Source organism: Macrobrachium nipponense, chromosome 29 (assembly GCF_015104395.2).
Source record: "Macrobrachium nipponense isolate FS-2020 chromosome 29, ASM1510439v2, whole genome shotgun sequence".
Classification (NCBI taxonomy): domain Eukaryota; kingdom Metazoa; phylum Arthropoda; class Malacostraca; order Decapoda; family Palaemonidae; genus Macrobrachium; species Macrobrachium nipponense.
In genome coordinates this window covers 28,175,068-28,192,175 of record NC_061092.1, presented here as the reverse complement: position 1 = coordinate 28,192,175, position 17,108 = coordinate 28,175,068, and the positions used below count along the sequence as shown (strand labels likewise).

Below are 17,108 nucleotides of genomic sequence, written 5' to 3'. Positions count from 1 at the left end.
CTAGTGGTATTTTGGTACTTTACTGTGGACCCCCTCCTATCCGTGGATTTTTCTGTGGAAAGTATATTGTATATACATTTTTGCGGGAAATTTGCATATTCGCAGTATTTTTCACAGAGAAATGTTCACTAATTACTGTGTTTTCATAAATTTTTGTGACTAAATGCATTTTTTATTAACTATTAAAATACTCGGGTATAAGAATTTTTAGATTTTTATTTTTATATTTTATTTTATTTTAATTTTTTGAACTTTCAAAATTGGGAGTTATAAGTGGTTTTTAGAGGGGTGTCAAATATTCTCAGAATTTAAATATGAGGGGGTTTCTGATATGCATCCTCCACGAATACCAGTGGTCAACTGTACTGGCAAAAGTCATTATTTGTTATTTGGTTTCATGTAGGCTGAGAGAGATGCTATCGAGTGTGAATTGAAGAGCGCAACTGTAGATATGAAGGAAGTTTTCCTCTCTGCCTTGGCTCAAGAAGGAACCATCAGTGAGGCTGCCATATCAACAGAAAGTTTGGGACGCGTCTTTGGACCTCTTCAGAAGCAGGTGAGTCACAGTTCTCCTTTTGTGTTAGGCTTTTGACCTTGTACAGTAGTACATCTCAATTGGCTTGTTACTTTACAAATGATAACAACAAAAGTAATAGTGATATTTTGTTCCTATGGGGATATGAACCTTCACTTTCATAAATGGAATATATCCAAGCATCTCGTGCTTCATCTGTTGCTGAATATAAAAACAAATGCCTATTAGGTAAGCCCAAGTACTACCTGACTTCTGTTGGCTGTGGTATATTTTGCTGCGCTTAATGAATATAACCTATTCTAGGATGTGCAAAGAATCCAAAATGTAAACCAGCCTAGCTAGGCAATAATTATGTCGTATGTGTGTTTTGACATGAAACTGCCAGTAATATAAGGGCTATTATCATTTATAGAAATAGAATTGAATTGGGAAATAGTCCAGTGAATTTGCCCCCTTTTATTGTAGGAGTTTGTGGGAAGAGTTTGGTGTCTATGCAGCTTGGTCCCAGACAAAAGGGAAAGGAACAGTCTTGTTTAATTCTGTTTTGTGTATTCATTTGGAAAAGAGAGGCCTTCTCTTTTTGATGTAAGATATTGTTTTATAATATGTTCAGCAAATTTTAACTGCTGGTAGAAGATTACTAAACATGATTTGTTTTCAGTTAATGTCGTAAACCATTTTGTTATTCTGGCTCAAAAAATAATTCATCTATTAAAGCTTAATTAGAAGCATAACCCACCCGTATCATAAAATACTAATGAATATCACTAGTGGTCTTTTGGAAGACTACTAAAGTGATAAATATTAGAACAGCAGATCCTAATATCAGTGTCCTGACTCACTGAAAAAAAACTTTGTTCCGACACGGCATACAAACCTTCGGTCCTTTTACAATAGGAAGGTACTAGCGGCAGCTGGATAGGTCGTAAGCTTTCGAACAAGGGGTTCGGTAGTTAACTGCTTGTCCGACAGGCGCGCGCGCGCGACTGGGAGGTAAACAAATCACTTTTGCTTTCGGCCTCACAGCGAGTGGACGTGTGTGTTCGACGCTCTCTGCCCGCTTCTCGTCGTTTGCTTTCTTAAGTATTGGTTGTGTTGTGTATGAAAGAGTTCTTTGTAAGTACAATCATTCTCTCTTTTCATATTAATTCACCTAATTTGTTTATGATGGAATCTCCTCGCCTCGCTACCCCACGGAGACTATGCCCGGGTACCGAAGGGCGTAAATGCGGGAAGTTCCGCTCTTTCCCGGCGATAGACCATCTATTTTGTGTGCTCGGTGTCGGGGGCGCGAATGCACCCGAGCCGAGGCCTTGTGATGTTTGTAATGATTGGTCGGAGGTGCAGTGGACTTTGTATGAGGGCAGGAAGAAGCGAAGGCCTGCAAAGGAGTCGTCGGAAAGCTCTCCCGCGACTCCTTTGGTGACGGACACTTCGTCTTCTTTCCTGCCCCCCGCTCAACTTCCATGTCTCGCGCCTTCCCCTTCGGGGGGGGTGTCTAGGTCCTTCTCTTCTCCTGACTTGTCGAGTGTGGAGGAGGGCGCTAGATACCCTGACGTCCAGTTGTACTCTGGGTCCTCTATCCGTTCGTCTTCGCGCGAGCGGGTAGAGGATCCCCCTAATCACCCGACTTTTGCCTCCTCAGGTGCGGTTGCCGCGAAGGATGACCTCGGACAGGTGTGGGCATCGTTGGGGTTGCAGGGCGTGCCGAGTGTCCAGGGGCTGCTCTACCATCTCGCTGGCGCCGTGGCGGTCACCCATGCAACGGTCACGACCACCACCACGACCCTTACAACACCCGGCTACGCTTCACCTCCTCACCTGGTGTACACCCAGCACGCGGTCTCTGTGACACCCACTACATCGGTGCAGGGCCAGTCGCCGTAACTCGGGGGAGTGTGGATGCCGCCAGCCTGGGTTTGCCGTGCTGCCGCGACCGACTTCGTGTGCCCGAAGAGCTCGCCCCTGGACCTCCCACCGGTACCTAGGATGTCTGTGCCGCTGGTCCGCCCATCTGGACCGCCTACACAGTCTGCCGTACCTGCCGTGACCACTGCTGCCGTTCCTGTACCTGCTCCTGCTGTCTCGTCTGCCGTTCCTGTGATGCCTGCACCTGCTGATGTTGTTCCTGTTCCTGGCGCCGCTGCTCCCGATGCTGATCTGTTCGGACAGGTGCGTCCGGGCCCTGTTGCTTCGGCAACAGCAGCCCCGGCTCCGTCCTGGATGACAGATCTGACGTCGGATCCTGAGAAGGTTGACGAAGAAGAAGAAGAAGAGGAGGAAGTTGTCGTCGCGTCTTCATCGTCTTCTTCGTCGTACGTCGTCGTCTGTCCGCCTCTTCCCCTTCTTCTTCCTAAGGCTCCCCCGCCGAAGAAGAAGAAGGTCGCCTCCCCCCCCCCCCCCCTCCCCCCCCCCCTAGAAGTCTCCTTCGGGAACTTCTAAGGGCCCGTCTCGCTCTGGTGAGACGGGGGGTTTCTTCGCTGGTCACCCTGCTCCTTCGGGGGCAGGACCCGTCTCTTCTTCCGCAAGGAAGAAGACTACGGGGACCAGAGGAGTGCTGGCTAACACCGGCACTTCCTCACCTGCTGTCAGTGGTTCGGCCACAGCAGCAGGGTCCGTCTCGGCCGCTCGTTCGCGAGAGAGGTACCGAGTGTACGGTCCGCCTACCAGCAACCGTGCAGCCAGGAACCAGACCTCTGAGTCCGCTCAGCGTCAGGTTCACGGCACGGAGCGGAAGACTGGTGACAGCCGCTCACGCGACTCTCACCAGACCAGCTCTCGCTCTCGCGCGAGCAGCTGGCTACCCGGGCGGACGTGACGGTCCATGACCGGCCACGGGCTAAGGCTGGGAAGAGGTCCCCCCGTTCCCCGGCACCAGCCACGGCTGGTACCAGCGAACTGACGCACGAACTAGCGGATGTAAATCCCATACGTAAAGATTTCCGTGAGGGATACCAACCGTCTCACCGTGACAGTGGAGCTCGCCGGTCGCCTGACCGTCGCTCTCACAGAGAAGATCGGGTAGGGGCACGGGACCAGCACCAGGCACCTATGACACACGAGACCGGGGGCCAGCTGGTTCTCGGTCCAGCCGTTCTCCACAGCGAGACGGCTCGACTAGGTCTGCAGCTCGATCGCCACCGCGGGTTGGCGATCGCCTGCAGTCTTCCAAGCCCGCTGGTTCTGCCAGCGAGCGAGGAGGGAGCGTCAGGTCTTCCTCTCCCATACCTTCAACCTCCTCGGGTTACACCGGGAGGGGCGAGGTATTGAGGAGTGATCGTGAGGGGTGCGCCCTTCAGGATCCCACCACGTCGTCGTACGTACCAGGCTCGGTTCTCGGACCAGCCAGGTCGTACGCACAGGTGGTTGGAGGAGACCGAGAGGGGTCTGTCGCTGCTCCTCTCCTTGAGGGAGGAGGGTCTCGGGAGGTGCTCCTGTTTGAGGGACTGGACGGTCCGACTCCGCAGGACGCAGTCACTCCTGAGATCCAGAGGAACTTTGCCGAGGTTATTGCGCTGATTCGTCAGCACAACGACCTCGCGGAAGGATCGCCGCTCCCACCATCCGAGCCCACGTCCCGGCTCGAGTCGTTCTGGGGCCCGAAGAGGGAACCCAGACCGACGGTGGGTTTGCCCCGTTCTGAGCTTGCGACTCAGTGCTGGACCAGGTTGAATCGCTTGTCTCCGGACAAGACGGTTTGCGCTCAAGTCCTGGCAGGTCGAGCAAGCTGCTTCCACCTCCTCTGCTGCGACGCGGCGTTTTTACGTGCCATCTGAAGACCCGATGCCGCCCAAACAGGTGAACCCGGAGTTAGCCAGGCTAACTCCGGGTGTGTCTCTGCAGCAGCTCCTGTCCGAGAACCTGTGGTTCTCGCAGCAAGAGGCACTCGGCCTGGAATCTACCGCCATGGCAGCTTTCCAGGCCGTCTCCTGGCTAGATCTGTGGTCCCCTCACAGTATCTAAGGTCGCAGCCAACTCCGGGGGAATTTCTCCCGAAGATGACTTGGCCTTCAGGAGACTTTGCCAGTCTGGGGGAAGAGCCATCTCCTTCCTTGCCCACCAGACGGTGAACCTGTGGGCCAACCTGGTTCTCCCGACGAAGGGACGCTGTCCTTAACTCGGGTTTCCAGGGCGGCTGGGCGTGAAGCGGCGTTGGGACTTCGCAACGGACCTTTACGGAGTTCCACGTCTCTCTTCCCAGGAGAGATGGTGGACGCTGCGGTGGACAGACGGCGCACTGACGACAGTGACCGGCTGGTTCACCAGGCGGTCTCGAAGGCTTCTGGGCAGCCTCGGACTGCGGCCAAGTCTAAGAGCTCGGCTAGCGCTTCCTCGGTGGCTAAGACGGTAGCTGCGTCGAAGCCCCGGGAATGACTCTGTCTTCTTCGACTTCTGGCAAGGGGAGCCGTAACCAGCCCTCCTCCCAGCCCTCCTCCTCCCGTGGAGGCTCTGGGAAGAAGTCGAAGAAAGGGGGGAAACGCTAGGGACGGCGTTCCCCCTCACCTGCTGCCGGAAGGGGGTGTGGGGGGGTGCCTGGCCAGCCATTGGGCAACTTGGCAGCGCACGGCGCCGAGACCTGGATTGTAGATGTCCTTCGGGAGGGATATCTATTACCCTTCGAATCTCGGCCACCCCTCACCTCCAACCCGGTCCAACAGCAGTCGTACGTTCCAGGGTCATCGAAGGACGTAGCACTGAGACAGGAGATCAAGACCATGCTGATCAAGAGAGCTGTAGAAATCGTCACGGATCAGTCACCGGGGGGCTTTTACAGTCGACTCTTCCTGGTGGAAAAGTCTACGGGAGGCTGGCGCCCGGTGATAGATCTCTCTCCCCTGAACCGGTTTGTTCGCCAGACCCGGTTCACGATGGAGACGGCACGCTCAGTGCTCGACTCCATCAGGGAGAACGATTTCATGCTTTCAGTGGACTGAAGGATGCGTATTTCCAAATACCCATTCATCAGTCCTCCAGAAAGTACCTCCGCTTCATCCTCGACGGGACGGTGTACCAGTTCAGGGCACTTTGCTTCGGTCTCTCAACCGCCCCACAGGTGTTCACGCGAGTGTTCACTCTGGTGTCTGCTTGGGCCCATTCGCACGGGATACGTCTATGAGGTATCTCGACGATTGGTTAGTCTGGCGAGCTCCCCGCTCGCAGTTGCTACAGGACAGGGATCGACTGCTCGAGTTCTGTCGCGATCTGGGGATCGTTGTGAACTTCGAAAAGTCCGATCTCGAGCCCAAGCAGAGGATGAAGTACCTGGGTATGCTGATCGACACGGTAGCAGGGCGAGTCTTCCCCGCAGACTCGCGGATCAGCAGATTCAGGGAGGCAGCCAACCAGTTCCTGTCTCGGCAGGAACAGGCAGCTCAGCGATGGCAAGTCGTGATCGGACACCTGTCGTCACTCGAGAAGTTAGTCCCTCACGGGCGTCTTCACCTGCGGTCTCTTCAGTGGAGACTAAAGGAGAGTTGGTCACAGGCGACGGATCCCCCAAGCTTTCCAGTGTCACTGACACAGGAGGTGAGGCAGGACCTAGCCTGGTGGCTGGACGACAGGAACCTCTTAAGAGGAGTGCCCCTGCGCACTCCCCCCCGGACATGCAGCTGTTCTCAGACGCATCGACCGAGGGATGGGGCGCACACCTGGAGGAGTTGCTGACTTCAGGAGTGTGGGACGAGAACGACAAGCACCTTCACATCAATGTACTGGAACTCAAGGCAGCGTTCCTCGCTCTCCAAGAGTTTCAGGACTGCTTGATGGGACACTCAGTGGTGTTGATGTGCGACAACACCACGGTGGTGGCTTACGTCAACAAACGGGGGACTAGTGTCTCTACCCGTTGTACCAGTTGACTCGGCAGGTGCACGAGTGGGCCGAGGCACACTAATAGAGCTGTCGGCACGCTACATTCAGGGAAGAGAATGTAGTAGCAGACACGCTTCAGCCGTCCGGGAATCAGGTGGGGATAGGAACCGAATGGTCTCTACACCAGGACGTGGCGGAAAGGCTCTTCGACCTGTGGGGCGACCAGTCGTGGATCTGTTCGCCACCCGGCACAACAGGAAGCTCCAGGTGTTCTTCTCGGGCCGTGCCGGACCCATGGGCAGCTGCAGAGGACGCTCTTCAACACCCGTGGGACAACCTCTTCGCCTATGCCTTTCCCCCGTTCAGCCTGATTCGCAAGGTGAACAGTCGAGCACTGGTCACCCCGAATCTCAGGATGATTCTGGTGGCTCCCAAATTGGCCCGACAGGCCATTTGGTATCTGGACCTGCTGGCTCTTCTCGCAGGAGAACCGAGAGAGATTCCCCCTTGGCACAACCTTCTCGCCCAGCCACACGTCGAGCGGTACCACCGAGCAGTCCAGTCTCTACGTCTTCACGGCTGGCTGTTATCCACCATCTCTTGCGAACGAGAGGCTTTTCTCGTAGCGCAGCAACAGAGATGGCTGGAAACGTCCGTCAGTCCTCTGCAGCTGTGTACCAGGGGAAGTGGGCCGTCTTCTGTGGTTGGTGTCGTAGACGGGTCTTTCTCCTCTCAGAGCCCACTCTTTAGCAGGTAGCGGATTTCCTCGTTTTTCTTCGCCGAGAGAAGCTCCTCTCAGTCCCCACAGTCAAAGGATACAGAAGCCGCCATGGCGCTCGTCCTGAAACTGAGGGGATTGGACATCTCGAACTCGTTCGAGATCTCCTTGCTTATGAGGAGCTTCGAAAGGTCTTGCCCACCCAGGGAACTCAGGCCCCCCTGCGTGGGATGTGACTCCCTCGTCCTTAGGAGTCTGACTCGAACGCCGTTCGAGCCACTCCGAGAGTCGTCAGACAGGGATCTGACCCTCAAGACCCTCTTCTTGCTGGCCCTGGCATCGGCGAAGAGAGTAGGGGAACTTCATGGTCTTTCCTATGATGTACGACCACTCCAGGGGATGGGGATCTGTGACGCTCCGATTTCGTCCCGAACTTCGTTGCGAAAGACTTCAGGAACCGTCGGATCCCTGATGACAGGTTCGAGTCATTCACGATTCCCTCCCTATTGGACTTCACCGATAATGATGCGGATGAGATGCTGCTTTGTCCTGTGAGGGCGCTACGGCGCTATCTGAAGAGGACTCGACACCTCAGGCCTGAGTGTCGACGCCTCTTCGTTAGCACCGGGGTCACCAAGAAAGAAGTATCCAAGAACACTCTTTCATTCTGGCTGCGTGAGGTCATCAGGAGGCGTATGAGGCTGATGGTAGTGACGACATCCGTTCGTGCCCGTCCGAGAGCTCACGAAGTCAGAAGTATTGCCCCTCGTTGGCGTTTTCGTAAGAACTTCTCCGTGGCGCAGGTCCTGAAGGCAGGGGTCTGGGCTAACCAGACTACCTTTACGTCCTTCTACACCTTCGGGATATTGCCCACAGGTCCTTGGATACCTTTTCCTTGGGACCCGTGGTGGCTGCTCAACAAGTTGTGTAGCTAACCCAGACCCTCGCAGGCTGAACAGCATCGAGTCCTGGTGTGACTGTGTGGATGGATGTGTGAGTGAGTGAGTGACTGGCTCTCTCTTCCCATCTTTTCCTCCTCCTCTACCTGTGGGCAGAGGGCCACGGTCGTCACTACGCTGGATGAGGACGAGATGCAGTGAGCTATATGACAGAGCCCCATCCTATCCCTTTCACTAGGGATAGGAGCAGAATATCCACCACTTCCTTCTACAAGGGGGGGAAGAATGGATGCCTACAAGAGTCAAACCCATGACTTTATATTTGCTCCTGTACAGGAACAAGTTCTTACATTGCTGGTACGAAGAGATACGCATGCCTCTCTCTTAGTACTCGGTCCAGAGGTCTGACCATTGATCCTGCGGTGCACACCCCGATCAATCGGACAGAGGCTTGGATCCCTCCCTCGCTCTTACGACCAGGGAGGCTTCCAAGGTTGGGCGAACACCAGTCTGTTCACAAAAGACTCAGATTCCTCCCACCAAGAAGTGAGTCTTCTTTTCTATTGTAAAGGACCGAAGGTTTGTATGCCGTGTCGGAACAAATGACAATTTGTCTAAAATTGCATTTTTCCTAACTATACAAACCTGAGGTCCTTTTACACATAGCCCCACCTCATGCCACCCCTCACACTCTGCAGTTTTTGCTTGGGCCAAAAGCAAAAGTGATTTGTTTACCTCCCAGTCGCGCGCGCGCGCCTGTCGGACAAGCAGTTACTACCGAACCCCTTGTTCGAAAGCTTACGACCTATCCAGCTGCCGCTAGTACCTTCCTATTGTAAAAGGACCTCAGGTTTGTATAGTTAGGAAAAATGCAATTTTAGACAAATTGTCATTTTATGGGCTAGCCTACTCTTCCCACAGACATCACATATGGAAGGTAAATGAAATCCACTGTTTATTGTTTAATTTTATACATGACTGTAGCTTATTACTTTTGTTTCAAATAGAAATAATCACACGAAGTTCTTCACCAACACTCAAGGCATGACCCATCTTGAGCTGATCTCTTGGGAACATGTAAACCATTTGGTTACTACAGTTATGCTCAAATCTGACGCAACATAATTTTTTATGTATCATCCAGAATCTTGAACTCAACGTAACGTTTCCAAGTAGTGTTAAATTTTATTTTATTTTATTGTCGTATATATAGACAACCTTGCGAATTCACAGCTGTCGTCATTTTCCGTATGGTTATGTAAATATCCTTTTATGCATTGGTATAATTCATAATCTGTGTGATTTGAATTTTTTGTGTGTGTGTTTTTATTGCTCAGCTCAAAGACGGTGCGATAAGGTTAGTAGTTTCGTCAGTGACAGTACGCTTAACATGCTCCTTGGGCTGGTCAACATAACTGCATCTATAGCATTATAGTAGTAGGTCTAATAATCTCAACAGCTGTATCAACATTTTCAAGAAAAGAATATGGATTACAACAAGTTTCTTTGAATGTTGAAGTTTTAGGCTTTGTTCGAGCTGCCTGTATATTTTAAAATGATTTATAGGCCTAAAAAAAAAATAATCTAAGCCTTTGAGATGTAATCTCTTTTACTAAGAATATATTTATAGAAATCATTTGTTCTTTGAAGATGGTAATTTTAATTATATGGAGAAGATGGCTATTAATCGAAACATCTATTAGTCAGGGCCTATGGAACGCTTGTTTTTTAACGGGCTTAAAATATGATTTCCTTAAAAGTCCTTCTGCTTGCTTTGGTGTATGTAGTTTATTCATTCATAAGGTAACTTGAAGTGTAATAATGTGCAGATAACTTCATATAGTTTCTGGCAAGAAATTGTTAATATAGAGATGTGATTGTTAAGTGTAAAGTAAAGAAATCTACTACACCTAGGCCTAGGAACACAAAATCTTGGCTTTAACCAAAGACTAATGGTATAGGCAAAGATTTGCTAGTAAGCCATAATTTTTGAAGTGGTTAAGAAGTATAACTGGATAAATCTATTTTTATGAAAACCCAAATATTCCTCTAACAAATAGAAAACAAATGGTTTCGAGATAATTTTACTGTCCTTACTTGTAGACTTATGCTAAACCAGGTGGTTCCTGTTGCACCGCCACTCTAGGGTTGCGTCACTTTTTATTTACTTATTTATATTTTTTCATCATTGAGGCATAAAAACAGTCAAACAGGACTATTTCAGATTTTATGGTTGCATTGGAAGCAATATTATTGTTGTAACAATTTTTTTTTTCTTTTTAACATTTGAACTGAGGTTTGATGATGAGTGAACAAGTTTTGAAAATGTTTCACAAGTGTTTTTTTCAAAATTTGGCAGCATTTGATATTTTCTTACAGTTTTGAAATATATGACAGATTTTACTCTTATGAAACATATTGTATGCAATAATTGTGTTTTTGTATTTAAATAATAGATAAATATGGAGCATGTTAGGTTGCCAGTTGGTGAATTTTGAACAAAATTCTATGCAGTCATGTAGCATGAGTTCTTAGCATAGTTGTACCAGAAAAACCACCATGGTTTATGTTTGAAGGCAGACAGACTTGAGAAAAACCTTCAGTTTTTTTTAAAAATAAAACTTCTACTATGGCTAAATCATTCATTTGTGTGGAAAAGTGAGCTTGAGGAGTAGAGGAGCATGGCAGGTGGTAGATAATTATTTGAGACAGTAAAGTTATTTTTTGTTTTTACTTCACAGGTAAAAGAAAGTGTAGAACGTCAAGAAAGTTTGGTTGGTAGCATTCAGGAAGCTCATCAAGAATTCAGCCAAGCCTCATCTGGTGTTGGTGGGGAGCGAGAAGACATGCTCAAGAAATTGGCTTCTGCCTACGATAATTTCAATGAGTTGCGTAGTAACCTCACTGAGGGAGCCAAGTTCTACAATGATTTGACGCAATTGTTAGTTAATTTCCAGAGTAAAATAAATGACTTCTGTTTTGCTCGTCGCACAGAGAAGGAAGAACTGATGAAAGACTTAACTCAGGGACTAGCCAATCAAAATGTAGGTTCGGCACCTAATCCACCTGCACACCATCAAGAATCCGCCCAAACCACACCGAAAATCCCACCCCAGCGTCCACCTCCACCTGCTGTTAATCCTTACCAGGGTGCTCCTCAGATTCCACCACAGTCAGCACCACCAGCAGCGCAGGCTCCTCCGGCATCAGCGGCTCCAGGAGCACCACCTGTATATGGAGCACCTCAACCTGGAGCACTTCCTTATCCCATTAACCCAACTTCAATGCCAACTCCACAGGGATATGTTTACCAGAGTTATCCTGTGTATACACCTATGCCACAAGGATATAACCCATACTTCCAGCAACCACAGCAGCCTGGTGCGTATCCAGGTGGCTATGCTGCCCCTCCTTATCCTCAGCAACCATATTCTTCGTACCCCTACCCCCCACAGCCCCAAGTTCCTCAGCAGCAACAGTGGCCCCGTCAGTAAAGGTACAGATTGCTCTTGAAGCATTAGTTGCAGAAGTACTTTTGTTACAATTATTGCTAGTTGTATAGACCAAGTAGTTGCATACTTTGTCATTTATGCAGAAGTAATCTTGGAGGAAGAATGAGGGTGCTGTTTTTTTCTTTTTTTCTTTTTTTTTCTTGCTAATATGATGTATTGTAGCCCACATCATGATTTTACTTGTTGCTGTTTATAGTACATTTTATTATTTAGCCATTTTTATACAGTTTTGCATTTCCAGTGTGTTTTGCAAAATGCCATAATGTGTTTGTATGAGCATGCTTGTGATTATATGACATTAGATCATAACTAGATAATTATTCTCCTTCTGTATTCTGAATGAAAGATTATTACTAGATTTAGGAGGTAGTATGAATTTCTTATGCACTTCAGAGTCTTATACTTAGATATCCTGTATAAAAGACTGCACAGGTTGCTAAAGGTGTCAAACCATAACCTTCCTGTAGCTTAGGGTAGCTTTTGGTTCTCATTTTTAACAAAATCTGTCCAGGTCTAGGCAAAGATCATGAAATAATAGTTGATACATGGTACATATATCCAATGGTGTCTGCTTCTAGCTGTTGGCTATTGGTAATGATTGATTTGTAATAATTGGAGAACTTTTTCTCTTGTTTGTACAGTGGTGTTCCAGCTTCAAAGAATAATATGCATATGTTGAATTTTACCGTGGCCTTTTGTGGGTCTTCTTATTTAATTTAGATATAAAATTCATTATTAAGCCAGTAAAGGGACCTATGAAGCAAAGTTGGTTTTTGCAGAGAAGCCTTAGTTTTTAAAGGCATTAAGAAGGGTATTCTCAAGTAGCTCCTAAAGTTTTGCCTTATAACAGTTAAAAAGCTTAATAACTGTGGGAGATATGCACAGATACTGACCATTGCACTAAAGGCAGTCATTCACACATAGGATTTGGGATGTAAATTTACAGAATTTCTCTCGACTAGATTCCTTCAAGTTGAAAGTTGAATGAATATGTCATGAGGTTGAGATGAGTTTGCTGGATTTGTCGTGCATTGAATACAGATTTGAGGAAAGAAGTCTCATTAGTGAAACTATTCTTTTATTACCAAGATATATCATAGCCAAATATTATTTTTTAACATTATGTGGAACTGTTGGCTGAGCCAAGTATGCTAGTATGTCCTCTGATCAGTGTTGAGTTGATATACTTTGATTTATGTGTTGTTTTTTTAATTTGAGTAAACCATAGCAGTGTACTGTAGAGAATGAGTAACTATAGTATTGAAGATATTGAAACATTCTTGTTAGGTCTCAAGGGTTGTCAGTGTTCTTTTTTAAAAATATATTACACAATTTGGAAAGAGGGTGACTTTTATTGCATGAAATAAACTTAAACTTTAGTTATGGAACTTTTATTGCTCTAAAATATTTTTTTCAATTAATAATCATTTTGTAATTGCTAATTGTTGCAATATTTAAATGACCATAGTATTTAATTACAACTGGAGGTTTGAATGGGTGTACCAAAAGAATTTACTTGCATTTTAGTTTAATAATACAAAAACAAATGTATATGATTGTAATATATATTACAGGCTGCCTTATTTTTTGAAATCTGTGTCTTGTTAATGTATATGCAGTACAGTATTGGCAATTTATTTCCTTGCCCTAGTGAGTTAAGAAACGGAATTTTTATTCCCCTTGTGCAAATTTTTGTATAATATATACAGAAAGCAACTGTAGTCTTGATACAGGTAAATGATATATCATATCAGAGAACTTTATTGAATTACAGTATATTTTCTTTTGTTCATAAATGGTAAAGAGTTGAAATATTAGGAGTTAGTAACGTGAAAAATGTATGAAACTATGTTAGTGTTAAGAATGAAATGTTGATGATGAAAATATTCAATGAGGATCATGGCACATTTTTCTTTACACAAATTTACCAACGTGATATAGTAGTGTAATAAGTGTCTGTGATGTTTCCTCACAAAATCCTGTTGTCTGTGACAAAAAATGAATTAATTTTTCAATAAATCATAAAATACATTACATAACTTCTTTTTTATACATTTTGTGTATTGTTTTAAAAGATATGGTTAAAATGTTTGTAACCTTCCCATGTTTCTTTTGGTTGAAACATAGAATCTTAGAATATTATACTGTAAATATGGCCTGAGGGAAATTTTTGGTTTAACAGTATGAATATAAATTTCAGATTTCAGTTGCAAGAAAATTTTCAATTTATTTAATTTGATTAATGTAATGAGCTTATTTACCTTTACAGTGTTTTCAAGCATATTTTTTACTGTGTTACTTTGATTCAAAGTATCAAAGGTAGAGCTTAATCACACAGTAATGAATTCATTAGTGTAAAATGACCATTTTCTAAAGTTTTCAGAGCTAACCTGGAAAGGAATTTGCTAGCATTAGAATCCACTGATAAACTTGAGGATTTTTCAAAAAATTTTTGGAGAGTGAAACTTGCAAGTGCAGTTTTTTGTTGGTAAGAAAAGCTGCATACTGCATGAATTGGAAGAAAGGCTATAGGATACATAAAGAATGTTCAAGCTGGTCTGAAGGGTATGTTTGTATGCAACACTCCTGAAGGATATTCAGTATTAAGTGGTTGGGTTCATACATAGAATATGCAGTTATTTTCACAGTACTGTCACAATGATTCAGGTTTCATTGTGGCTCATTGCTGACAAGATAAAAATTGATCCCAGAAAGTGCCTCATACAAAAAGTTACTGTAAAGTACTTTAGAAAAACACATTACTTAGTAGATTATTTTACTTCCCACAAAGTAATAAGAAGCGCCCACTTTCCTCACTTGTTCGCTGCTCCTTGGCATCTGCTTGTGAACATCATATTTACTTCATTTTATTTTTCTAAGGCCTATTTGTCTCATGCTTCTCCTGAATAGATCAAACACTCATTCCTGTGAATGGCTTAAAAGTGGCAAACTTTAGAATCATGAATCTAATGCTGTAGTAGCATTAAAACCCAAATGCAGTATATCCACTTTCGAATTGTGGGTTTGTGCACTTTAAAGAGCAAATATTTAAGTAATTTTGCCTTCCATTGAATTGGTTTTATTTGTTTATCGTGAAGGTATTTGATGAATTTCTCACACAAACCAAATCCTGAAAGGCAGAAAATATATTATTTACAATAAATGAACAATCAGACTTGTTTTTTTTTTTTTTTTTTTTTTTGTGTCTGGTGTGATGTAAGCCAACCACAAATGGCAAGTTTTGATGCATTTCCTAGAGGGAAATTTTGTCAGTTCTCAACATTTTGAATTTATAAAGTTATGAGATATATAGAGTTGTATTATGTTTGACAGTGTCCTGTACTTTTATTCAGATTATAATCTCTTATATCTGGATTCATTAAACTACATGATGAAAAACAATTCTAGTTGTTACGAAATGTTCCATTTGTGATATCAAGCTACTTGACAGTATTTGTGACCCCTCATATTGAATTGGAAATGTAGCAAAAACAATGACAATGCAGTATTTTTATCAAAGCTTTAAGTAATCAGAAATTTACTACTAAGGGAAATTTTTCTATTTTCTAAAATTTTACTCTTAAAAGTTTAGATAGTATTGTCTGGATACATGCATTTTTTTTTTACATCATGCAAATTTTACGTCAACTTTACCCTTTACTTCTTATTGGACAAACTAATCTAGACAGACTGACCTTATACTGTGCTTTTGGAAATTCTGCCATGAGTGAAGTATGTATGTGGTCAGTCTTTTAATTTCGAGCATAGATGGTCAATCAAACCAGTTTTGGTTACTTGAGGTTTGTCTTTAATAGTAAGAATTTGATCTAATAACTTGCAGTTCAAAAGTTTTGTCTCAAAGATTTTAAGTATGCATGAAGATAATGGAAAATTCTGGTTACAATGTTAACATAGCTAGGTTTTGTGTAAAGTTTTTTTTGTGCTTTTTCTTGGTATAAGTATTATATTGATTATGTAAGCCATATACCTGATGAAGTGATTTGATAAATTTTCTGATCTTTTAATTTATTTAGCAGAAAAAAATATAAATAGGTGGTAATCTATGATGCTGGGGACTGGAGAAGCTTTGGCTAGAGGAGATGACTGAATCTTTCCTCAGCTGACAATTTTGAACTGACTACTACTGTTTTTATATAGCCAACGTTATTGATCTTCATTCAGGATCCAAGTCAGGTCAGACTTTTGTTTGCCAAGGAGCCATTTTCAGCTTTTCTTAATCATATTTGTTGGTAATAGATTGTGCTATAGTGCACCGTTTGCTTATTTTAATGTGATAATTTTCCCTTTCTGTCTTGCCCTTTGCCTTTTTATGTATGACTTCTTATGTCATCTTGTGTGCCTTTTCAAGTACTTTTTGTCAAGTGATCTTCCTTTTTCTTGACGATGTTTTGAAGGTTGCTACCATTTTTGCTTGATTTTGTGACCAGCTGTAAATTTGGATCTAAATTGCTTGTGATGATGATCTTAGTTTGTGCCTTGTTTTTAGTTTGTTGTGAAAAGCCAACAGAAGTTCAGCTGTATGTATGTGCTTCGTTGTATATGATTAATGTTAAGTGCATTGTTATAAAGTGTACAGTGTAAAGTTGTTAAAGAATGTCATGATGGGAACTATTTTTAGACTCGAGGCTGTTTCTGCAACTTTTTTTATGTAAAGCGTTGACTTCTGGGCATATTTTTGGGAAATCATTTAATTTGTTATATCACTGATACACGTAGCTATCATTGCAATGAGAAGTTAATCTGCTATGTTATGTACTATGCATATTGGCTCTTAACTAAGTGGATTTTTCATAAGATATTCATACCTTGTTAGTGGAGAAGATACTATTCAGTTTGAGAGAGGGTTAATGTCTTGATGACAGGTTACTATAAACCTATTTCAGGGATAAGGGTAAAAGTAGGATTCAGAAACATTTCCAGGATATGTTGTCTGCTCCTCGTTGTGGTAGGAGACAAGATGGCCCAAAACTATATGTGAACTAAATTTGATGCTCTGTTGCATTATCATTTGATATTTAGGTTAGGTGGTTGTACAGCAGCCTCAAAATAAAAAATGCTCGTGTTTTTTGCTATGGTAATATGCTTAAGTTATATTAATGGATAATCTTCATTAGTTCCCAACCCCATGCTTATGCAATCTGAAAACATTGTGTACATTTTTGTGAGGAATTAAGAGCCAAAAGCTTATAGGGGTAGTTCATAGGTTTGTTGTTTAGCTGTAAACCTAAAGTAGAACTGCCCCATCTATGGATAGTAGCCAGTATTAGAACGACTATTTGAAACCATCATGCCTATCTGAGGAAGCTGGTAGGGTTTGGAATATGTATCCCAGTAGAGTAAAAACCTGTAGTAACCCATACATTTTAGTCACTGTCACATGAGAAAAATCATATACTGTAATGCATGTTGATGACATAGCAAAAACCTACACATCCTTATAGGATAATGAGATGTGAACCAGAGATTCAAAAAATGATAGTACTGTATAATGTTTCCTGCTTGATTTTTTTTAAAACAAACTCATTAATCTTACAGTAGCTTCCATTTCATTTATCGTGAAATGTTCCCAGACAAAGATTCTCTGGGGGAAGGAGAGCAGGAGGTGGTGAGTA

General features: G+C 44.3%; 1 protein-coding gene across 1 annotated transcript in view; it reads left to right on the top strand.

Moving 5' to 3' along the window:
* LOC135206214 (programmed cell death 6-interacting protein-like) overlaps nt 1-13,506 on the top strand; it is a 33,093-nt gene extending 19,587 nt beyond the window's left edge. Inside the window, exons 10-11 of the mRNA XM_064237556.1 lie at nt 404-556; nt 10,705-13,506. Coding sequence (XP_064093626.1) covers nt 404-556; nt 10,705-11,457 — 906 coding nt within the window. The 3' untranslated portion in view covers nt 11,458-13,506. The remainder of the gene's footprint in view (nt 1-403; nt 557-10,704) is intronic.
* Nucleotides 13,507-17,108: the final 3,602 nt, after the last annotated feature.